Source organism: Oratosquilla oratoria, chromosome 11 (genome assembly GCF_046742065.1).
Source record: "Oratosquilla oratoria isolate Oo_2021 chromosome 11, ASM4674206v1, whole genome shotgun sequence".
NCBI lineage: Eukaryota > Metazoa > Arthropoda > Malacostraca > Stomatopoda > Squillidae > Oratosquilla > Oratosquilla oratoria.
Genome location: NC_134787.1, coordinates 1,686,174 through 1,711,449, shown reverse-complemented (window position 1 = coordinate 1,711,449; position 25,276 = coordinate 1,686,174). Strand labels below are relative to the sequence as shown.

The 25,276-nt window shown below is 44.0% G+C and overlaps 1 protein-coding gene across 3 annotated transcripts in view; it reads right to left on the bottom strand.

The window, feature by feature from the left end:
• Window positions 1-25,276, bottom strand: part of LOC143029543 (uncharacterized) — a 318,829-nt gene that overhangs the window by 22,068 nt on the left and 271,485 nt on the right. For all 3 annotated transcript variants that reach the window (XM_076192202.1, XM_076192203.1, XM_076192204.1), the window contains exons 2-5: window positions 9,958-10,078; window positions 5,956-6,143; window positions 5,269-5,399; window positions 4,396-4,549 (exon numbers count right to left, since the gene is read on the bottom strand). In XM_076192202.1, coding sequence (XP_076048317.1) covers window positions 4,396-4,549; window positions 5,269-5,399; window positions 5,956-6,143; window positions 9,958-10,078 — 594 coding nt within the window. The remainder of the gene's footprint in view (window positions 1-4,395; window positions 4,550-5,268; window positions 5,400-5,955; window positions 6,144-9,957; window positions 10,079-25,276) is intronic.

Genomic DNA, 25,276 nt, shown 5'->3' with positions numbered 1-25,276 from the left:
TCTACCCTCCACTCTCAACTTACCTTCCACCAAAAAATGATCCCCAAATTGCACAGGTCTGAGGTAATACAGCAGGTCACAACACTTTCACAGCAAGACCCAACAGTTGAAATTGGTTTATCCCTAGGGCTTCATTACATGGCAACTAATCCCCCTCATCCACTAGAGAAATAGACAGTGCAGACAAGATAAAACCTCTCTGGGTCATGTTGTAGAGACCAATGACAAGTACCTGCAAGGGATGGTCTTACAAGATGGACATTATAGGAATCATCTCCTTACAATCTTCAAAACTTGTCAATATTATCACTTCCATCTGGTGGGGCTGACAGTATCAAAACTACCGGTAGGCCCCAAGACCTTTCTCTTTTGTCTTCAACTGTATTCTATCTTTTCACAAAAGGAGAGTTAACAATTGGCAACTCTCCTACTACTATAAGCTGGTGGCATAAAAAACAGTCCCACACAAATACAACACAGAAAACAGTCCAAGATCTCCCTCTCTCCTAGTGAGATCTATAGAAGGGTCTGTAGACCATTGCTAGCCACTGTGGGGCTGCATGTTTCCAATAAGTGAAATTCAAGGTGACAATTATCATTATCTAACTGTACTACAGAAATGAAGCTACGCTTATGGACTCTATATTTTTTTTTCCATTGATCAATTTTAACCTCAAATTGGTTTATGATTTTAAATTAGACTAGGTCTTCTTTTAGGCTATTTCATAAGATGACACCTCTGTATGGAAAACTGTGCTTCTTGCACATATATGAACAGTAGTCTTTTTCTCAATTCATTCCCACAATCTCATGAAACAGGTATGAACAGTTGTCTTTTTCTCAATTTATTCCAACAACCTCATGACACTCTCCTACCCTCAACAGATTACCTCTCTCAGTTTGACCTATTCTTTTAATTAGCCTGAACACTACAATCATGTAAATTCTTTATCTTCTTTTTTCAATTATGGTAGGCTAAATACTTCTAATCATTCACAATGTGGTTTGTCTGCTTGGCTGGGGATCAATTTGGTTGCTGTTCTGTGTATTCTTTCAATCTTATCTATATCCTTCATATGCAGTGCAAATAAGAAGATTGTGAATATAAAAATACAAAAGCACAATGCATCTACTACAATATGCTGGCAAAGAATACTTAAAATATACAAATGCTTTGTTGGAAAAAAGTTGCACACACACACACACACTCAGTGGCGCAGTTGGTAGAGTCCCCGACTGTTACTATGGCAGTCCAGGTTCAAATCCTGCCCAGGGCTGAAATAATTTTAGTATTGCTGCACTTCGAGTCATTACTTCAACTCTCGTGGGCGGGGAGTTGGGTGTGTGTGTGTGTGTGTAAGGTCTCAGCATTACTCATAGATCAGTCATACGAGCTCTGAGCTCCCTTCCGAGAGGGAAATAGCTGTCAATCACAAGTCCAGCACGTGAGCCAAAGACCAAGGTGAATACACATTCGAGACTAATAGAAATAATACAAGAAAGGGATGGATGGGCAGATTGTGCCTTCTTAGATTTACAAAAAACATTTGACAAAGTACCACACAAAAAGTTACTAAGAAAATTTGAAACAATAGGTAGAATACAAAGAAAGTTATTGGAATGGATGAAATATTTCTTGAACAGGAGAAAATGAGGGTGGTACTTAGAGACAAGAACACAACCTGGGAAGAAATGATAAGTGGAGTCCCACAAGGTTCTGTATTGGCTCCGATAATGTTTGCCATATATATAAATGACATGGATGAAGGTGTGGAATGTTATATGAACTTCTTTGCAGATGATGCAAAACTACTAAAGAGAGTAAGCACAGAGGAAGATTGGATTGGAGTCAGAAGTATGAAGTGAATTTCAACATCAAGAAATGTAGTATAATGGAATTTGGAAAAAGCAAAATTGAATATTGGAACTCTATAAAATTGGTACAAAGGAAGTTAAAAAAGTCAACTCTGAAAGGGACCTAGGAGTAACTATCACCAATGACATGGTACCAGACAAACATATCAACAAATCAGTCGGAGAAACATTCAATTTACTAAGATCAATGAAAGTGGCCTTTGACTACCTGGATGAAGAGATCGTACAGAAAATATCAGTTACATTGATAAGACCAAAATTGGAGTATGCTGTGACACTATGGACACCTAGTACTAAAAAGAACACAAAGAAATTAGAAAGAATTCAAAGGACAACAACAAAGATGGCACCAATGCTCCCAAATTGACATATGAACAAAGATTGGACAAACTCAAACTACCAACCCTGGAACAAAGGAGAGAAAGAGGAGATCTACTAACCATCTACAGAATTATGAAAGGGATGGAAGTCCTTGATAGAGATGATTTACTGAAGTGGGATAAAAGAAAAACAAGAGGACATGAAAAAATAAATAAATAAATAAAAAGTATAGTGAGTGCAAAAACTATACAAGAATTTAAGATCAAACTGGATGCTGAAAGATATAAAAGTGGGTCACTACAAGCATAGCTCTCTTCCTGTAAAATACAACTAGGTAAATACAACTACGTAAATACACACAAACACACTTTAAATCTGTATTCACAATTGAAAGCTCACAAATTGGAAAGGAAGGACAGAAAGATCCCTCACAATGAAAGAAATAACGCTGACACAGAAAGAAATAAGGGAACAAATAAAAAAACCTAAATGTCAGAAAGTCACATGGGCCAGATGGAATTGCAAATTGGATATTGAAAGAATGTATAGATGAACTAACAGACAAAATACACAAAATAATTGATTTCTCACTCAAAGAAGGAAAAGTATCACAAGATTGGAAAAATGCAAATATTGTACCAATATACAAAGGGGGGGTCAAAGAAAATCCAACCAATTATAGACTGGTCTCCCTTACAAGTACAAAAGCAAAAATATGCAAAAAAGTTATCAAAAGTAAATAGATTAAACACTTGGAGGTGACCAAATATTAGATCCAAAACAATTTGGATTTAGACATGGAAGATCACGTGCCACAAACTTAATGTGGTGTGCTTTTACTCAAGGCTAATAGAAATAATTCAAGAAAGGGAGAGAGGGTCAGATTGTGCCTTCTTAGATTTACAAAAAGCATTCGACAAAGTACCACACAAAAAGTTACTAAGCAAATTTGAAACAATAGGTAGAATACAAGGAAAGTTATTGGAATGGATGAAAGATTTATTGAATGAGAGAAAAATGAGGGTGGTACTTTGAGACAAGAACTCAAATTGGGAAGAAATGATAAGTGGAGTCCCACAAGGTTTTGTATTGGCTCCGATAATGTTTGGCATATATATAAATGACATGGATGAAGGTGTGGAATATTAAATGAACTTCTTTGCAAATGATGCAAAACTACTAAAGAGAGTAAGTACAGAGGAAGATTGCAAATCATTACAAGAAGACCTGGACAAAATCTGGAAATGGAGTCAGAAGAGTGAAAAGAATTTCAACATCAAGAAATGTACGAGTAGTATAATGGAATTTGGCAAAAGCAAAAACAGAATATCAGGACAATACAAAATTGGTACAAAGGAAATTAAAAAAGTCAACTCTGAAAGGGACCTAGGAGTAACTATCACCAATGACATGGCACCAGACAAACATATCAACAAATTAATTAGAGAAACTTTCAATCTATTAAGATTAATGAAAGTGGCCTTTGACTACCTGGATGAAGCAATGGTAAAGAAAATATTAGTTACACTGATAAGACAAAATTTGGAGTATGCTGCAACACTATGGATACCTAGTACTAAAATAAGTATAAAGAAATAAGAAAGAATTCAGAGAGCAATGACAAAGATGGCACCAACACTCTCCACATTGACATATGAACAAAGATTGGCCGAACTTGAACTACCAACCCTGGAACAAAGAAGAGCAAGAGGAGACCTGCTAACCATCTACAAAATTATGAAAGGGATGGAAGTCCTTGACAGAGATGACTTACTAAAGTGGGATAGAAGAAAAACAAGAGGACATGAAAAGAAACTTAGAAAGGATAGTTACAGAAGAGATCTCAAAAGGAATAGCTTCCCACACAAAGTGATAGATATCTGGAACAAAATGAATGAGGAAACAGTGAGTGCAAAAACTATACAAGAATTTAAAAGTAAACTGGACGCTGAAAGATACAAAAGCAGGTCACTACAAGCATAGCTCTCTTCCCGTAAAATACAACTAGGTAAATACACACACGCACATATAATATATATATATATATACACACATATATATATATATGATGATAATAATAATAATAACAATCCACACTTTATTATACCCTGTGCAAATCCAAGCTGTTGCAGGAAATTCACTAAAGTTAGGAAGGAGGAAATGATAAATATAAAGCCTCCTAGCAGTTCTACAGCTCACCTGATATGCCCTGACTTGTCTGAGGTCTGTGATGTGTGAGACTGAGAGTTGATGGAGGCATAACCTGACCCATGACTTGTGTTGGAAGAGTTGCGGGAGTGGCCTGGGACCTCAGTGGTTCCTTCTAACATCTCCTCACTGTCACCTATAACCTCTGAAGAATGTGAATAATTCATATAGTAAAGAGTATCAGTTCCAGATTAAATTATATGATGAACAGAACAAGCTATAGTGAAACTTAATTTTCCAATCCCTCCACTGTCACAATAGCTTTTTCTGATTAATACTGACTTTCGCTAAACATTCTCAAATCAGCCAGAGCAAAACTATCTACCATAAAAATATAAAATCACTTGGTGTTATCTATAACATATCAGTATAACTTTAGCCAAAGCTGGATTAAACACAAGCACTTGAGGCACTAGCCTTAGGCCCTCCAATTCTGCAGGACCCCCTGATTCTCAGGATAGAAATATGTCATTAGATATTCAGTTAGTTAGCCATTACCTATTTCATTTTTAATGTGTCTAGCTGGATCATGAATACATATTTCTGTGACTTGGAGTGGCATATGTATAAAAAATGAGCTTTGTTCAGCAATATCTCAGCTATGTCTCCAATTTCTGACCCATATGAACACCAATCTTATATTTTATGGAAGCTTAATTTTGATGACTGATAATTTTCATAATCCCCCACCCCCAAAGTTACCAATGGGCCTTTTGATTTAAGGTAAAGCCCCCCAAGCTATCTGTGCCTCAGGCCCCTAATAAGTGTCATCCACCCTGGACTATAGCTTCAACAAAAATTTCATACTTTGTATGTATGCAACTATAATGAAGAGGTCAAACCAGTAAACAGACATGATAATACCTTTGACTTTCTTGGTTAGTGAATCATATCCTGATGATGTAAGGGAAACCCTGGATCCTGAACTATGTCTGTTAAGAGGTTCTTCTGCTGCCATCTCATTGGACTGATACCGCTGCACCCTTGACGGTTGCCTGCAAATGACATATGAAAGTACAAAGGACATGACTCATGTGAAAATGTTCAAGAAACAAATTTTTGGTTCATGAGTCCAGTACTGTAAAAATATGATTCATCATGTGATTAAGCCAAATGTCAGGAGGAAGAGGAGGAGAAGAGGAAAAGGGTGAGCTCTCACCCATACCATAGATTCTACTGCTCTTTTTTCTTTCCACTGAATTGGAAGGAAATCACCCTTACTGAAGACTGTTCACCCATGAGATTTGAACCACTGATGCCCAGAAAGATGACTGCCCCTACAAGAAACAGAGGATACATCCCACTTTTTTCCTCAAGGGTTATCTAAGATAACATCAACAGCAATTTTTTCAGTATCTAATTTCCATCTGAATGAGATGTGTTGTCTCAAAATCTATGTAATCTATCCCAATTACATTTTACACTTTTACAACACTTTTCAATGGATGTTCCTAGAAATGATGACTGCATATACAAGTGTCTAGAGCACAGAGGAAAATAGGAGCATGTTAACTAACATAAAAAAAAAACTCAAATGAAGAAGCTACTTACGCTTTGAAACAAGGGTCTCCTGACTGTAGAACCATGTCCACTGCAACCTTGAGCATGGAGTTATGAAGGCGGTGTTTGGAGTCATAGGCTTCCAGAAGATACATCTTCATCCCACCAGACCCAGCAAACTCGGCCAGGTTGATATCAGCATAGCCTAATTTTTGGAATGATTTGCCTCCTCGGACCTCCTGCAGATAAGAGAATAAATATATATTTGATTATTTTCCGAAACCTGTAACTGACTGAAATTTCAGTGATGCCATGTCAAATCAGTAAGTTTGGTAAAAACTGAGCATCTTTACAAAAGTGAACATGTCATACATATATATATATATATACACACAGTTACGCCTTGTCTTACATTGTTTCGAGTTTTGTCATTCCCGTACATACATTGTTTTTTAAAGATAATATATTAAAAATACATTATATCATTTTGAGCTATGACAGGAACTATGTAGTGACTTATTTCACTATTATTTTTTCTGCAACAGACCTTGATGAGTCTCACAGTCTGTGACTTTTGGAGGGGCTTCAACATTTAAAAAGCTATACTGAACATAACTGCTACTAGAATTGAGGTTCAAAGCATGGCTATGAATGGTGTATGGAAGAAGCTGTGCCCACAATCTGTTCATATTTCATGGAATTTGGTAAAGTTACAATTAATAGATCCTTGGTGATGTTGAGCAGTGAACTACAATTGGAATTGGAGGATGAAGATTTCAATGAATTGTTCGAGAAAGATCAGCAGCTCTTAACAAATGAAGAGTTGATCAGCAACAGACAGAAGAGCTAGACCCTGAGCCTTGTTGCTTTACTATCAAGAAAATGCAAGAGGCATTTGCACATTTGGATAAATGTCTAGCTATATTTCAGGATATGGATCCTAATACTCAATGTTTCTCAAAGGTTATGTGGGCATGTCACCAAGCTTTTGCTCCTTATAACATAATCAATCCTTGAAGACAGGAAGATCAAGATAATCCAAGGTACTCTCAATGTATTTCTGCAGAAAACCCATGGACCCACCCCCTCCTACACCAGTCCCAGAAGTCACCCATCAGGTAGGCTTCATATCATTATTATTCTTTTTTGTAAGTTTTGAAAAGGCATTTACTTAAGTATTACATTAGACATATACATATATATTTAGAAACTGTGGATGCCTATTAATAATATTTTGTGGTTAATATGAATTAAATTAATTTTTAACTTAAAGTCACCACTTTTTGAGCCATTTACCAAAGTATGAGGTACATACGCACATACACACACAAACACACACACACACACACATTACACGACTCGGTGGCACAGTTGGTAGAGCGCTGGACTGGGAAGTACGATAGTGCTCGCAGTACCCAGTTCGAATCCTGCCCAGGGCCGAAATTATTTCGGTATCGCTGTGCTTCGGGTCGTTACTCTGACTCTCGTGGGCGGGGAGTTGTGTGTGTGTGTGTGTGTGTGTGTGTGTGTGTGTGTGTGTGTGTGTGTGTGTGTGTGTGTGTGAAAGGTCATAGCATTACCCATAGATCGGTCATACGAGCTCTGAGCTCTCTTCTGGGAGGGAAATAGCTGTCGATCACGAGTCCAACACGTGATCCAAAGACCAAGGTGAATACACACACACACGCGCGCGCGACTCGGTGGCGCGGTTGGTAGAGTCTCCGTCCGTCACTACGGCGGTCCGGGTTCGAATTCTGCCCAGGCCTGAAATTATTTCAGTATCGCTGTGTTTCGAGTCGTTACTCCAACTCTCATGGGCGGGAAGTTGGGTATGTGTGTATAAGGTCACAGTATTACACATAGGTCGGTCATACGTGCTCTGAGCTCTCTTCCGGGAGGGAAATAGCTGTCGATCACGAGTCCAACACGTGATCCAAAGACCAAGGTGAATCACACACACACACACACACACACACACACACACACACACACACACGTCGGTCAAAGTGACAACGAAATATGGACTCCGGAAAAATCTACAATTTTCGTGGATCTCAACGACGAGGGTGTACCTGTGTTTATTAATAGGGAAGGGGAAAACTCGTGGTGTAGTGGGAAGGTGAAGAAAAATGAGAAGGGGGAGGGATTACTGAGGAAAATGGAAGGAAATGAGGAAGAGGACGAATGGGCCCAGGAGGTCAGACGGCATGTCAACAAGAGAGGGGCAGACGGCAGTGGTGAAGTTGAAGAGATTAGTAAACATGTAAAAATTAGAAATATAGATAAGAGCAGCGCAATGGATGGTGAAGATAATTATTTCCATGGATTTAATGAGGGTGGAAATGACAATTTCCCCCGACTAGTAAATCTAGAGGGGAAACTAAAAGAAATGAACGAAACATGGGAGGTTAGGTTTAACCAATTAACGCTAGTTACCCAAAGGGTTGATAAACTGGAAGAACTAAAGAAGGAGAATCAAAACCTAACTAAAGAAATAGAAGAATTAAAAAGACAGTTAAGAGAAGTAAAGGATGAGAATAAGGAATTAAAGAGGAATAATAAAGAGAATAAAAAGTCCATAGCAAAAGAGGTAAGTGGTTGGAAAAAAGTACAAGAGAACAATAAAATTGAATTTAGAGGTATAGTGGAACAGCAGATGATAGAACAAACTAAGGACACAGTTATTAAGGTGATGAGGGAGAAGGAGAATATAGTAAGAGACTTAGCGGATAAAAAGAAATGTATAATTATATTAGGGATGGAAGAGAAGTATAATCCAAATAGGACTACAAGAATAAAGGAGGAAAATGAAAATGTAAATAAGATATTAGAAGTAGTTCAAGATGAACTAGAAACAGGGAAAGAAATAGAAGAAATATATAGACTAGGGAAATACAATACAGATAAGACCAGACCAATTAAGGTTGAATTCAGGTCACAAACAACAGCAGAGAATATCTTAGCAAAACAGGGAAACTAGCAGAGTGATCAATATAAACAGGTATGGATAAAAAGAGAAATGAATAAAGAGGAAAGAGAGGAGGAAAAAACAAAAAGACTAGAAGCTAAGGGGAAAAAACGAGAAAAGAACAGAGTCAGAACAAGAGAAATTCTATTGGAGAGTAGTGAATATGAAAGTAAGGAAATGGTCCATAGCAGAGAAAAACAGAAGGGAAACAGGAAATACAATGGAAGTAGCAGAAAATGAAAAGAGTCTTACACAAATATAGATGGCTTAATAACAGGCTTGAACGAACTGAATGGTTACCTGAAGGAAAAAGAACCGGATATAATGGGAATTGTAAAGACAAACTGAACGGTCCACTACCACCCAACAGTGTAAGACATGGTGCAAATAATTATTGGATTAGAAACAGAGAGGTAAAACAAGGGGGTGGAGTTATGTTCCTGACTAAGAAGGATATAAATGTGAGGAATGTCACATGTGGAAAGAATGGAGTAGAGATGATTGTGACGGAAGTGGAGGACAGGAATGGGAAGAGCAGGAAGTTTGTAGTAAATTATGTGCCTCCTAAAACGGCTTCGTGGGAAGAGAAAGAACACAAAAGTATGTTAGAAGACACAATCAATCAATCAATCTACTGACTCAACTACGGTCTTTGACGAGTAAAGCTCTTGGTAAAACTCTTCTCCGCTTTTTAGCATTCTGTCTTTGCATTTAATGGTCTCTCCATTTCAATCTTTCAAACATATCATTTGCTGTCTTCCTAAAGCATGTCTGCACTCAGCCCCTTTAATACTTTTACCTTTCTGGATAGTTCTACTTCATCCATGTTTCTCTTTCTTTTCTCTGAAAGAGCCATCCCCCAGAACACCTCTGTTTCTGCAGTTACTTTCCTCATCACCTCCGCCTTTGCTTTCATGGAGCGCATCACTCGACTATCCAAATGAAGGAAAAAATGTCTGCATACATACATAATACTTTTTCCTTTCATTCTTTCCAGTTCAAGAAATACCCTGAGCACCAATCTGCACAGGTGCAGGATTATATGAATTTCGAATGTGAACCACATGTGGAGACTTTGCCCTTACCTGTCTGACGGAGACGCGGCAGATGCAAGAGTCGAGTTCTCCTGTCGAGGCATTGGCCGTCATTTTGCATGTGAAGCGGAAGTTGGTGTTCCATCTGACGGCGTACTCTTGCACCATCACCCTGCGGAAGAACAAGATGCTATGGTTAATACAGTTCCCAACTCAACACACGAAGGAGACCTCCCCCTGGGAAGGGAGGTTGACCAACCTGCAACTGCACAATTATAAGTTACCAAGGTCTAGGAACATACACAGTCTGTCCATGCACAGGTTAGTGGGGTTCAACATCTGTGTCAGGCGACACTCATCAATTTCTTCTGGCTACTGTCAACCAACTTTGTCAGTCTCTCCCTCCCTCCCTCCCTCACTCACTCACTCACCCCCCCCCCGCTCTCTCTCTCTCTCTCTCTATCTCCCTGTGTGTGATTCACCATGGTCTTTCAATTACGTGTTGGATTCGTGATCGACAGCTACTTCCCTCCCGGAACAGAGGTCAGAGTTCATATATGACTGATCTATGGGTAATGCTGTGACCTTACAAGCACACACACACACACACACCTCCCCGCCCACAAGTTGTAGTAACAACCCGCTGCCCAGCGGGTTGTTGTTGTTGTTGTTGTTGTCGTTCCCTAGACTGTCTGTCCGAGCAGTCCCGTCTCCTCAAGGAAGGCCACAGCCGAAACTGGGTTTTCCCACAAATCCTTTATAGAGTGTATGTCGTGTTGTTTGCGTGCATGATTGTGTATAATGCAGTCTTCCATTATGTGTTGTATGGTATGGGGTGAAGTGTTACATCCTGGGCAGCTGTTCACAACACGGTCGTCCAGCCTCTTCTGGTAGCTTAGAAGTGCTGGGTGGTGACCGCATCGCAGTCTGGCCAAGTGGACTCTGTCCTTACGTGGGAGAGAGGATTCAGAAGGGTGGATATCAGGGGGTCTGGCATGCAGCAGTGTGCTGTCTTTCAGTGTGTTAATGGAGCGGTGAGTGATATGATTATGAATATGTTTCCGGAGGCTGGTATTTGGTGGTTGTGGAGGAAGAGAAGAGAGTATCTGTGTGTAATAAAGGTCTTTGGGTGTAGTTTTAATGTTTCTTGGTGTGTGTGGGTGTTCTGCTATGTAGTGTAGCGGGTGTGATGTGTTTGTGGTGGCTGCAGCAAGTGTTTGTGTGCCTCTCATGTCGAGGTGGTCCTTGACTTTGAGGACTTTTGTTTCATGGTGTAAATGGTCTGTAGGTGATGTATTTGTGCAGCCTGTAATTGTTTTTAGGGCTTTGTTTTGTATGATTTGAAGGGTGTTGTGGTGTGTCTCACTGAGATTAGGAGCCCATGCAGGACTCGCATAATTCATCACTGAGCGTATGCATTGTTTGTATATTGTTATATTAGTTTCTTTGTTTTGTCCAAATGTTGTTCCAGTGATTGACTTAAGTGCGTTAAGTCTAGGTGTGCATTTGTTTTTTATGTTTGTGAGGTGTTGTTTGAAAGACATGGATGTATCGTATGTTACACCAAGAATTTTCGGTGTGTTTGTGTGTGGTATTAGAGTGTTGTTGATGTAGAGATGAGGTATGTATTTGTGTTCTTTTGTCCAGTTGGTGAGAAGTGTTGCTGTAGATTTGGTTGGAGCTATTTTGAGTCTGTTTGTGATGAACCATGTGTTGAGTGTGTCAAGGTAAGGCTGGATTATTTCTGCAGCTTTGTCTGTGTTACGATGTGTGCATGTGATTGTTATGTCGTCTGCGTAGGAAGAGATTTGTATTTCTGAGGTGTCTGGCGTGGGTAAGTCATGCATGTATAGATTAAATAATGTGGGGGATAGAACTGAGCCCTGTGGTACTCCGTTCTTAATGTTTCTGATGTGCGATGATTGGCCATTATATGACACATGAGCATTCCTGCCTGCCAGATAATTGGCCAGCCATCTTTTGGTGTTATTGTGCATGTCTGTGTTATATATTTTATTTGTTAGGTTGTGGCGGGGGATAGCATCAAAAGCTTTACTAATGTCCAATGTTATAAGAAGTGTTCTGTGGTGGGGCCTATTTGAATTGATGCCATCTAAAATTCTTTGTGTGAGGTTTGTCAGAAGAGTGTTTGTGGAGTGTAGTGGCCTAAAACCGTGTTGTGAGTCAGCAAGGGGAATATATGGTGTGACAAGTTTAAGTATTAGGCGTTCAATGACTTTAGAGGGGGTGCAGAGAAGTGTGATTGGGCGGTGCGATGTTGGGATTGTTGGGTCTTTGTTCGGTTTTGGAATGGTGATTATTTTACCATGCTTCCAGATGTCGGGTATTGTGTTGTGTGAATAGCTGTAGTTTGCAATGTTTGTGAGTGCGTGTATACCTTGTGGTCCAATGTGTTTTAGGTGGATGTTGCTTATGTTATCAGGGCCACAGGCAGATGAGTGCTTGAGACTATGCATTATGAGTTTTGTCTGACTGTCTATGAAGGGTGTATAGTCTGAGTCTGTGGGAAAGTCTTTCTTACGTCGAATGGTGCGTCGGTCGTCAGGGTGAGATGTAAGATGGCTCGTCTGTGCAAAATGACGTATGAGTGCATTTGCTTGTTGTCTGTTTGAGGGTAGATTATCTGTTGTTGTGATTATTGCTGCGTGAGAGCGTGTAGTGTTAGTGTTGGATAGTGTGATGCTGTTGAGTGTTTTGTACAATTTGCTGGTGTTTGTTTTGTGATCAAGTGTATTGATAAAGTTTTGCCAATTTTGTGTTTTTTGTTCATGTATTTTATTGGCAATCACAGTGTTTAGTGTTTGTATTTGGTCTGCTATGTTTTGAGGGATAGGTGTGGGGGTATCGTGTTTAAGTGTGTCACGTTGTGTGTCACGTTGTGTGTCACGTTGTTTAAGTGTGTCACGTTGAGCTGCACCGTCTACGTCGTGGGACCACCCCCCAACCCCAAGAGTTGGGGGCCAAACAGCAGCAAATACCCCTGGCCATCAGCTCTACGCAGATGGCACCGATCCCCAAGGAGGAGCTACGCCTACCTGGGGGAGTACCAGCGGGTTGTTACCAGGACCGCCGTAGTGGTGACCGGGAACTCTACCAACTGCGCCACCGTGTGTGTGTGTGCGTGTGTGTGTATGTGTGTGTGTGTACTCGTGTGTGTGTGTGCGTATGTGTGTGTGTGTGTGTGTGTGTGTGTGTGTGTGTGTGTGTGTGTGTGTGTGTGTGTGTGTGTGCGCGCGTGCGTGCGACAAGATGAGTGATGTTCTATCGTTCTGTGCGGATAGCACAAAAATCACAAAATTTGAGTGTTTCGTGATGTCATGTCGACTCCGACAATTTCAACAAATGTGGAGATATTTTGCACACCTGTACTGCATTATAAAAAGCCTCAAAGCATCGTCCATGTCACTTAAGCACTGTTATTAACTAACATATCAATTAGCCTATTAACTAATCAACAGTACCCCTTCCTTTGTTAACCAATGAATGATCTATTAACCACTTCGTTGCGCAGGAAGTTTCCCTCGGCTGAATACAATTGCTTGGTAGACGCCAGCAGCAATGTAAGGGGAATTAAAATAGATTTATCCCTTCTGCCGCGCAAATGGTTCTCTTAACCTGAATAAAATATCACAAAAACTGCCAGAACAAAAGCACGAGCCACCGCCAACAGCAGTTAAATCGATAACACCAATCTACCCATCTTTGGCATCATCGTCGTGAAACATAAAATCAATGCACACATACAAACATTCAACCCCACACAATACGGCACCCTGTTCTCTTGGGTTAAGAGTTAGGGGTGTGCAATGCCCATAGACAGGTTTATATAAGAGCTAGGGAAGAGCTGCTGATCACAAGCCCAGCGCCAGACCATGGAGGCGAATCACACACACACACACACCAGTACCTGGTTCGAATCCTGCCCAGGGCCGAAATTATTTCGGTATCGCTGCGCTTCGGGTCGTTACTCTGACTCTCGTGGGCGGGGAGTTGGGTGTGTGTGTGTGTAAGGTCAAAGCCTTACCCATAGATCGATCATACGAGCTCTGAGCTGAGGTAAATAGCTGTCGATCACGAGTCCAACACGTGATCCAAAAGACCAAGGTGAATACACACACACACACACACACGACTCGGTGGCGCGGTTGGTAGAGTCTCGGATTGTCAGTACGACGGTACCGACGGTACCCGGGTCGAATCCTGCACAGGGCCGAAATTATTTCAGTATCGCTGCGCTTCGAGCCGTTACTCCAACTCTCGTGGGCGGGGAGTTGGGTGTGTGTGTGCGTGTAAGGTCATAGCATTACCCATAGATCGGTCTTACAAGCTGAGCTTTCTTCCGGGAGGGAAATAGCTGTTGGTCACGAGTCCAACACGTACACACACATCTGACGTCAATTTGATATATTACAATTAGGTAAGCATGTGTATGCGCTCGCGCGCGCACACACGTACAAACACATACACACACACAAACACACATTGTCGAAGAATCAATATCCTCCCTTAATGTGTACAGCGAAGCGTAGTGCAGAGCACTTAATGCATGAATGAAAATCAACGTCTGTCTCGTGTGCAACATCATGCCACGCGCTAGACCTTCAGGAAATCACCTCAAGGTAACAGCATTTCATAAGTATATGGAGTTAATTTCGAAACCACCTTGGAAATATCGATTCAAACGTATGTATCAAACTATAAATATACAAAGCGTGTAATATAGAGGCCAAAGACAGCGGGTCACAATAAAGGGAGTAAAATCTAGGTGGGGCAATGTTACTAGTGGGGGCCCCCCGGGCTCGGTTTTTGGGTCCCTTGTTGTTCATTATGTACATAAACGACTTAGACGATGGGATAAATAGTGATGTCAGTAAGTTTGCGGACGACACTAAAATAGAACACCTAATTAGGTCAGGAGTCGACGCAGAGATTCCGCAGGATGATCTTAACAAATTCTTCACATGGTTGGTGAAATGGCAAATGAACTTCAATATCTTTAAGTGTAGCGTGTTAAACGTAGGGCACAACCCCGAAAATAGGTACAGTTTTGGTCTCCGTCCTACAGACTGGACACCAATTCACTAGAATCAGTACAGAGAAGAATGGCCAAAATGATACATGGACTCAGAAATTTACCTTACGAAGAGAGGCTTAGGCACCTTAATTAACTTACACTCTCTGGAAAGACGCAGAGTGCGGGGTGATCTAATAGAGGTGTTCAAGTGGACAAAGGCTTTAACAAGGGTGATGCAAACAAGGTCATCATACTAAAACAACAGGGCAGGACTCGCAGTAATGGTTATAAACTGGACAAATTTAGATTTAAGAAGGAAATAGGCAAGAATTGGTTTACTAATAGGGTGGTCGACGAATGGAATAGACTTAGTAACCATGTAGTAAGCGCTGAAACTATCAGTTGTTTTAAGAAGAGATTAGACAATTTTATGGATGGGGATGACAGGTGGTGATGGATACGGAGCTGCCTAGTGTAGGCCTTATGGTCTCTTGCAGTCTCCTTCATTCTTATGTTGTTCTTATGTTAAGTCGAGAGAGGGAAAAAGTGAAGGGGAGGCTGATGGCAGCTGCTTTATTTTGGATGGAAAGTATCTCAATGTTGACGAATAGTTGTGCCCCGTCAGTAAAAGCAGAGGGGTCTTCGCTTAGGCGTCAGATAGCAATGATAGTTACGCTATTATTTATCTTGACTTTAGCAAAGCGTTTGACAAGGTGCCCCACCAGACTACTAAATGAAGTCAAAGCCCATGGCATAGAAGGAAAAGTGTTTGAATGTTTTAGGGCTTGGGTCAGTGACATAAAACAGTGGGTCACCATAAACGGTGGGAGAGTGTTTCTAGTGGATTCCCCAGGGCTCGGTTATGGGTCCCTTGTTTATTATGCATATAAACGACTTGGGCAATGGGATTAATAGTGATGTTAGTAAGTTTGCGAACGACACTAAAATGGGACGCCTAATTAGGTCAGGAGAAGACGCTGAGATTCTGCAGGAAGATCTTAAATTGTTCACATTGTCGGTGAAATGGCAAATATACTTCAATATCCCAAAGTCCAGCGTGTTAAGCGTTGGGCTACACAACCATGAAAGCAGATATAGCTTAGATAACACGTTTTTAGAAAAAAAATAAGTGCGGGAGAGACTTGGGAGTTCTAGTGAGTCCTGACCTTAAATCCAGGAATAAAACTAACAAAGCATTAGGTTTCATTGTCAGGACGGTTACAAATAGAAGTGCATGGGTAATTATTAAACTCTATGTAGCGTTAGTTAGACCCACCCTTGACTATGCGGTACAGTTTTGGTCTCCGTCCTATAGAATGGGCATCAATTCACTAAAATCAGTACAGAAGAGAATGGCCAAAATGATACATGGATTCAGAAATTTACCTTACAAGGACAGGCTTAGACACCTTAACTCTGTGGAAAGACGCAGAGTGCGGGATGATCTAATAGAGGTGTTCATGTGCATCAGACTGTAACAAGGGTGACGCAAACAAGTTCATCATATTATGACAACAGGACGGGATTCGCAGTAATGGATATAAATGGGACAAATTTAGATTTAAGGAACTAGGCAAGAACTGGTTTATTAATAGGGTGGTCAACGAATGGAATAGACTTAGTAACCATGTAGTTAGCACTGAAAGTATCGGTTGTTTTAAACAACGGTTAGACAATTTTATGGATGGGGATGACAGGTGGTACTGGACATGGAACTGCCTAATGTAGGCCTTACGGTCTCTTGCAGTCTCTTTCATTCTTATGTTAAAAATCTAAGTACATAAGGTTTGTTCACGAGCACAAAGGCAGAGCTTGTCTGACGCCATATTGCCCAGTTCGAATCCTGAAATAATCACAACACTGCAATCAGGAACCCCAGCTCTCTTTCTCTCCCTCTCCCTCTCTTTGTGTGTGTGTGTGTGTGTGTGTGTGTGTGTGTGTGTGTGTGTGTGTGTGTGTGTGTGTGTGTGTGTGTGTGTGTGTGTGTGTGTGTGTGTGCGCGCGCGCGCGTGTTAGTGTGTGTGCTGGTAGCATATTTCACGTCAACCTTAGCAAGTTACAATCCTAAGACTGATTCCAGTACTATATGAGGGTGTGACGGACAGACGTCACGTGAATTCATATATTGATATATGTATGTATATTTTTCTTTTAATCAAGTGCGGCCCCAAACATAAACCTTTGAAGACAGGAACGTTTCTAAACGAGTCTGCTAACAACAGCCTCCTCCCCTACGCTTATTTTATGCATTGTCTCTCAAGCCACTTCCGGCCGCAAAGCATACAGCTATTGGAACATCCCATCCCGTGTTCCTTCCTCTGAACACCAAAGGAGCAGCTCGCATTCTGGAGACGAAGATGAACCTCGAAAAGACCCTCAGGCCCGTCCTCCTCACCCCTCCACCTCTGCCCGACCCCATCTGTGGCCGTCGCACGACCTCTGCACCCCTCATGGAGCCCACCCTCACCCCCTCCATCACAACCACCGCCACCTGCTCCGCTTGCAAAGAGGGGGGGGAGGGGGGGATCGGTGGAAGCTTCCTAAGTGGCGTGGTATGCGAGGCGCCGGTGCCAAATGGGTGCCAATTGTTGACGGCGATTGGGTGGTATGCGGATGCTGGCGGCGGCGGCGGCGGAGACGAGGAGCCCGAACGAGTCAGTAGGAGGAGGAAGAGGAAGAGGAGGAGTAAGAGGAGGAGAAGGAGGAGTAGAAGGACGAGAAGGAGGAAGTGGAAGAGGAGGAGGAGGAAGTGGAAGAGGAGGCGGAGGAGGAGGAGGAAGAGGAGGAAGAGGAGGAGGAGGAAATAGGAGGAAGAGCCTAGAAGACCGCGTTCCACTCAAGATATTGGTTTGCGGTGATGTCATTACCATGACCAATGTCAATTCTAACACTGTTATCATCAGTCTCTCCCCCATCTGCGAGGGGGAACTTTACACGCAGCACTGGACCCACGTGAGCATCTCTGCGTGTTTTGTCAAAAGGTTAATTAAGCTCACCTGCAGTGACCAGGGCACTGGTGGCGCAATTTTAAGCGTGCTGGTCTCGCATTTTCCTGATTGTGGGTTCGAGCATCGCACTTCTCTCAGATTTTCAGCAATGGTTGTAACCTGCCCTTACAGTCCAAGTGCACAGGAGGGCAGGGGTGTTCTGGATTCGGCCTCAGCTAAGCGCCTCCTGGCGTAGGCTCTTGACTTGATTCTTCTATAATGACCCTATACTGAGCCATAGTGCCCTAGACCCTATAGGGTACTGATTACTTAAATTCGATGCGCTCAGTATTTTAGAAACTTTATAGGCATCCCCTACGGACCAGAGTCGCGTTACATGTCCATTTAAAATGAATACTGATCAAATCTTTATCCTATATCCCTCCGTTCCACTACCCTCTATGACTCCATCTCTGCGGTGCAATATTGGTCCCAAGGATGGAAGCAATGGTTATTGGTGGCATAATACTAGTACATAGTGCCCTCTGGGGTGTGGTAATACCAAGATTTTTAGTACACAGATGTACACAAATCACTCACTGAACTACAAAGTATGAATGCCAGCCTCTGAGGGAGGAGGGTGTATCTTTCATATATATTTCGTCGATGTTTGTGAAATGAAGAAAGGACCAATGCCGATAGCGCTTCCTTAAAGCAATAACAAACGTCACTAAATACATATAACTAAGTTGAAAGTGTTAGTGTTCATCTTTAATTCATACACACATGAGCGTTCGTGTCTCCCCAAAGCTTCGGCCAGCCCAGCTCCCGACAGAAGGGCGAGAAAACGACGGGTTTTTCCCCGTGACATCCCGCAGGCGTCTGCCATGACCCAGGTCATTGCTCGAGTGCAGGAGCACCGAGCATAAAGAGCCAGGAAGCGCCCGCGAGGACGATGAGAAGAGGTGAGGAACTTCCGCCCGGCCGCTCCCTGGCAGCAGCGGCAGCAGCAGCAGCAACAGCAGCAGCAGCAGCGGCAGCGACGGCGGCGGCGGCGGCAGCGACGGCGGCGGCGGCGGAGACGGCGGTGGCAGCAGCACCCACGCGGCATCATCAACACAGCAGGCACTCCTCAGCGGGTACCCGCTTAATCCCTCCCTGCTCCCGAGTCCTTCACCTGCAGCATCAATACCTCAGGACTGAGAGAGACATATACACCAACACACGCACGCACACACATATACATAATAAAAAGGGAGAGGGGGAGGAAAAAGCTATGCCCTGGAGAGAACAGGAAAACTACGAAATGTCAGGAGGAAAAAATCTACAGCGAGGAAATATTCCTGCTAGAAAGAAAAATCTGGTTGACTTTGCCAATTATTCCCATGCCCCGTCAGGTTACCGAGGCGTAAAACTGAAGTGTGGCTTGTTTTGTGAGACAAGACTGCTCGGCTAGGTGTGAATGGGCAACCCACGCCCGTTCGTTTCCTGAAAGTCAAGCGAGACCGGGTCCATCCCATTTTCCGGTAACAAAACCGGATATATCGAGCAGCTTCCCGGAGCCCGAGGAGGCGGATCGCCGATGCCAATGCAGTCACTTCGGCTTAGGCCCCTCACCCCCCACGCGTGAAAATCACCCGGCGATACCTAGCATAAATACTGTACAAGACGACGCCACTTCCTCATTAGTCCCCGTGGCCACACTTGGCACAGAAAACAAACCTCTTCACTGGGACGGCCATCGTCCCAAACAAACTCCCAGGCATGAAAACGCAGAGAAACTGAAAATGGACCCTTTCCGTCCCGGGTGTCACTTTTCCTTTTATTTTGGCTGTTGTGGCACAGGCGAGCGCACACACACACACACACACACACACACACACACACACACACACACACACACACACACACACACACACACACACACACACACACACACGCACACACACACACAAACACCCCTCGGTGGTGAATGGCACTTTGTAACCCATCTCGACCAACCCCTTTCGTGCCTGTTTGCACTTTTCCTTATATTCTGGTTGCCACCAGACTATTCTACTCACTACCCCCCCCCCTTGATGACGAAGCAATTAACCATACACGGTTCTTTTCTACTCACACATCGAACGGAACGAAGTAACACGATTTCTGAAACATAGCATGGAACTATAACGATAATATCTACAAACTGTATAAAAATATATCGAATGAAATGTAATATCCAGTTTGCACCCAGCACCTATATACTGTACAGGTCAAAAGCAGGTAGTGTTAATGTGAAATATAATTTTTGTACAAATGGGCCGATTGGCGGATTGGTTTCTATCGCACTTCTCACGACCCGGACATGCGTTCGAATCCTACAGCCACTGGTGACTTCTACTTATCCTTGTCATGACACATAGGGCAAAGGTGACGACCTCGGTTGCATTTTTTTCCGTGGTAACCAACAGATTGCTGGGACCCCATCATTCGCAAGCCCAACAGGAATGTAGGGCCATCGTCACTGTCGTCCAATTAGAAACTGACATTCCCATCCTCCCCCATTCTACCAGAGCACCAACAGCAGCAACAGCAGCAGCAAGAGCGTGACAAGTGTTGCGAGTGACAGCCCAACACCATCACCTCTGCTGCTGTGCCATTGTGCCCGACATGACACGGCTACAGGAGGATGAAGGGGGGGGGGGGGGCTACGTACTCTGCAGTCCAAACACTAAACAATGAACTTCCTAAGAGCAGTCACCACCACCACCACCACTGCCATCATCATCATCATCACCACCACCGCCGCCGCCGCCGCCGACAGCAACAATACAGCCACCACCAACACAGTAAAAAATCACCTGATCTGATCCAAAAGTTCCGACCAATGGTTCTCTCTCATTCTGGTTCTCCTCTTAGTGCATACTTGAACTTAGTCCTTCAGCCAGGTGAGGCAGGACCCTCTCGCTGTGGAAGATCTCCTGCAAACCCTTTTAGGACAACCTCCGGGCGACTTCATCCTAAGGAAGGGAACCTTCGACTACCAAAGGGTTAACTGTTCTCGATTAACCCTTTCACTGCTGGCGCGACTCAAGAGTTTCATGGCAGTTGTCGCCAAGTGAATTCATTTGACTGAAGGAGACCTCCACGCGCCACACTCGAGGATTATTTTTTTCCTCTGCCGCGGAGCCTCCCTGGTTTTGGATCAAGCACCTGAGGCCTCGAGGGGATCCCTCCTCGTGCACCGATCCCTGGGCTCAGTGGACACCCAGCCGGGTTCCACCAAGGAGTCGCCACGGAGGGCCGTGCCAGGACCAAACAAACCCATCCAAATGGTGAGAGGCACAGACTCGTCTCGTGCGGCATCCTTGTGGGGGACGGACCCTTCTACTGGCGTCGTCGTCGTCCTCCTCCTCCGTCTTCCTTCTGGAAAAGGCCGCCCTCCCCCCATACCCAAAGTGCTACGGCTTCCCATAGCACATTAACCCCTTTCGTATTTGGTGTTAATTATTCTTCTATTACAGCTGCCACATTTCTTTTGTATAAAATTTCCCCGATAAGGAAGAGGGAGGCAAATCATACATATATATATATATATGTATATATATATATGTGTGTGTGTGTGTGTGTGTGTGTGTGTGTGTGTGTGTGTGTATTATAACATATATATATACACATACAGAGAGAGAGAGAGACAGAGAGAGAGAGAAAGACGGGGGAGGGAGGGAGGAAGTGTGTGTGTGTGTGTGTGTGTGTGTGTGTGTGTGTGTGTGTGTGTGTGTGTGTGTGTGTGTGTGTGTGTGTGTGTGTGTGTGTGTGTGTGTGTGTGTTGACGGGGTGGGTGTGGTATGCGTGCAAGAACACGGGCAAGGCGTCTCGGCAACAACATGACTGTTCCCACGCCCGGGAGAGCTCATCTGACCCCTGCCGTATCAGGTGGCACTCGTTCTTCCATTGTGGCTGCCGCCAGGCTATCTCATTCATCCCCGTGGAACCCCCTCAGTAACGAACAGGATCACAATCCATCTTGTTTATCGCCTGTCACAAAGGACGTTTTTGTTTTTTTTCCTAGGTGCCTCATAAACCCCTGGTCCCTTCCTGTGGCAGTCTCTCGGTAGCGCAGTGACGAAGGAGGGAGGGGGGGGGAGAGGGAGGGGGGGAGAGAGGGAGAGGGGGAGAGAGAGGGGAGAGAGAGAGAGAGAGAGAGAGAGAGAGAGAGAGAGAGAGAGAGAGAGAGAGAGAGAGAGAGAGAGAGAGAGAGAGAGAGAGAGAGAGGGGGGGGTTCGTGACATTCAGGCGACGCCCGTCCACTAAGGCTCGTTTCACACGTTATCGACTATTCACCATGCGCCGTCCACGACACGACGTCGTGCTCTCAAATAACCATGGTTGTCTATGAACACTTTCACACGTCACGACCGCGCGTGAAACAGTCCATAGACATCCATGGTTATTCGAGAACACGACGTCGTGTCGTGTCATGGACGACGCACGTTGAAAGGTCGATACGTGTGAAATGAGCCTTAGAAGCCTCGTCCTTAACGTCAGAAAAACGAATTCGTCACACGAAAGGACTGTGTTCTGGCCAACGCAAGACGATTTCATTCAGCTTGGGGTGGGGGGGGGACTCCGGCGTCGATGGGTCCGCGTCATCGCTGAGACAGACTCGCTCTTTATTTATTCTGTTCTGGGTAATGGCTTGCGATTTTATTGATGGGGTTCAGATGCAACATTTCATTTACGGTGTTCCATAAATGTAAATAAAAAATTCTGGTAAGATTTTGCATTGACTTTTATGCAATGTGGAAGGACAAATTCCCCGTTATCTAAACAACACAAAATTTATTATGGATTTTTTCTCTTGGCAAAAATGTAAGACAATACAACACAAGAGAAAAATAACCTGTTAAGAAAATGTCCAAAACCTATCATGCAACAAAAATTGCATAATTCCAAAGAAAATATTTGCGTCATACAGATAACAGGAATATGTGAATTAACATAAGAAGCACATTAAGCGGACGGCGCCTCTTTTGACGACACATCTTACCTACCACCTGTTAGATGGATCAAAGCACTCAATAATAAAAAAAACCCCGTGTTTTTCAGAAACATTTCCCATCATCGAGAAGGCAACAGGTGCAACTGCTGGTAGAATCGACTGCGCACGGAAAATCAACTCAACAGAATCAGAGAGGCCTTAGGAAGGGGGCGCTCTCTATACGTTCCCTTCTGGGTAATATTAACAACACCCGACGGTGATCGGCACGAAACGGGGTCTTGGCGGCGCCACTTTTCCCACATCGAGTCGCCTCCCCCCCCACGCCCCTCATCTCAGTTGAATAATATTGACTAATGTTCGAGAGTGTTGCCGGATTGAAGGGGTTAACTGTTCTTCCTCTACTTGTAAGTTTAGTGTCTGTCGGCATAATATTTTATTCAGCTCTGAAGGGGAAAGCCCGCGTAGCCAAAAGGAGCTCCCTTACCCTTCCACGCCCTAGCTCGACTTTGTTCATTTTGTCTACCAATGGACGATTTTATTCAAATGGAGTACTTGTTTGGGGTGGGGGGCAGGCATGGGAATGGGGAGGGGAGACGTCACGTAAGAAAATATTAACGCCCCTCACATGGAGGAAGGGGGGTTCTATGCCCTGGGGGGGGGTAATTCTCGCCTGGAGTTGTTGCCCACAAAGCTGACAGCATAATGATAATAAAAAAACGGTCAGAGAAGCCCTAAATATTTTACCGTGATCGACAATTTTTGCGTTACAATAAACAAAATATAAAATATTTCCCTTATCATTTCTGCAATAGGGACACTGAATACAAATTCTACAATCTTACATTATTTTGCAAGCTAATAGCTAAAATGTCTCCACGAAAAAATAATCAAATTTGGCTCAAAATATTTACATTTTCTTTTTTCTTTTTTCATTTGTTTACACATGCTCAGTTACTCACTTGATTTACGGTTTTGACGGAGGTGGGAAGTGGTGATGGTGGTGCGGGTGCGGGAGTGGAAGTTTTTTGTTTTTTTTTCCACTGAGAACTTTACCCCGGGGGGGGGGGGCACTTAGGCATGTAAGGGCTCTCTGCCTTCCACTTTCCATGTGGTGACGCACTTCGCACACCTTTGGTACCGGCGCTAGCGCACGTCAGCCAAACCATTTCATTCAGGTGAGGGACGAGCGAATTCAGGGCCGAAAGTGTGACCCCGTGTCGCCCATGAGACCCGTCAACGTGCAGCAGCAGCAGCAGCAGCAGCAGCAGCAGCACGTGTTCTTCCTCGTGTCGAGGACGACGACGACGACGACACCTCCGGCTGTAGCCCTGCAGCAGCCATCGTCTCTAGGATGCCCATATCGATGAACCCATTCCCCCGTGTCCGTACCGAGTGACACTCCTTTCGCTCGAGCAGCACCCGTACGACTACTCAGTTCATCTCCGTGGCACCCCTCTCCGCGGTAGCCATCCGTGCAGGGTGGGGCGCCCCCTCTTGACGGCCGCTACCAGGGTGTTTTATTTATTTCCACTGCGATCTCACAACGAGGCCTTTAAAGGCTACATAGGGTCGATGGGCTCCACCAGGACGAGCTGGGGGTATCCATCCAATAATCACCTGATGATTCTATTCAGCCTAGAAAAGATCCTCGTTTTAAAAGTGTGAATGCTCTCCATAGCCAACCCCCAAGTCCTATTCATCCCCATGGCGCGCGCGCGCGCACACACACAACTCGTGGCGCAGTTGGTAGAGTTCACGGCTGCCACTACGGAAGTCCGGGTTCGAATCCCGCCGAGGGCTGGAATAATTTCAGTATAGCTGCGCTGCCAGTCGTTACTCCAACTCTCGTGGGGGGGAGTTGTGTGTGTGTGTGTGTGTGTGTGTGTGTGTGTGTGTGTGTGTGTGTGTGTGTGTGTGTGTGTGTGTGTGTGTGTGTGTGTGTGTGTAAGGTCACAGAATTACCCATAGTTCGGTCATATATGAGCTCTGAGCTCTCTTCCGGGAGGGTAATAGCTGTCCACCACGAGTCCAACACGTGATCCAAGACCGTAGTGAATCACACACAGATAGTAAGAGAGATGGAGAGAGAGTCTCTTTCCCTACAGAACAATGGCGCCCTCATCCCGCCTAATGCATTTTTTTTTTTTTTATCTCAACCAGGGAGGCGTGACCGTGGTGATAGGACCGGACCAGCGCATAAGCCAGTCCCCAGCCGTTTGTTTAGCCACACCACCGTCCACGCCCACGCCCACGCCTTCTCCCACGCCCTGACACACAACGTCGCATCTGACCCCGCTGGGAGTACCAGCTGCAAGGTCGTCTCAGTTGCAAAGCAAACAAGTGAGCTACACAGCAGGAACTGCTTGCGCGCCCGGGGCACGCCCGCACGCCCGAAGTCTCCTCCGACATGCTGGGGGGTTTGTC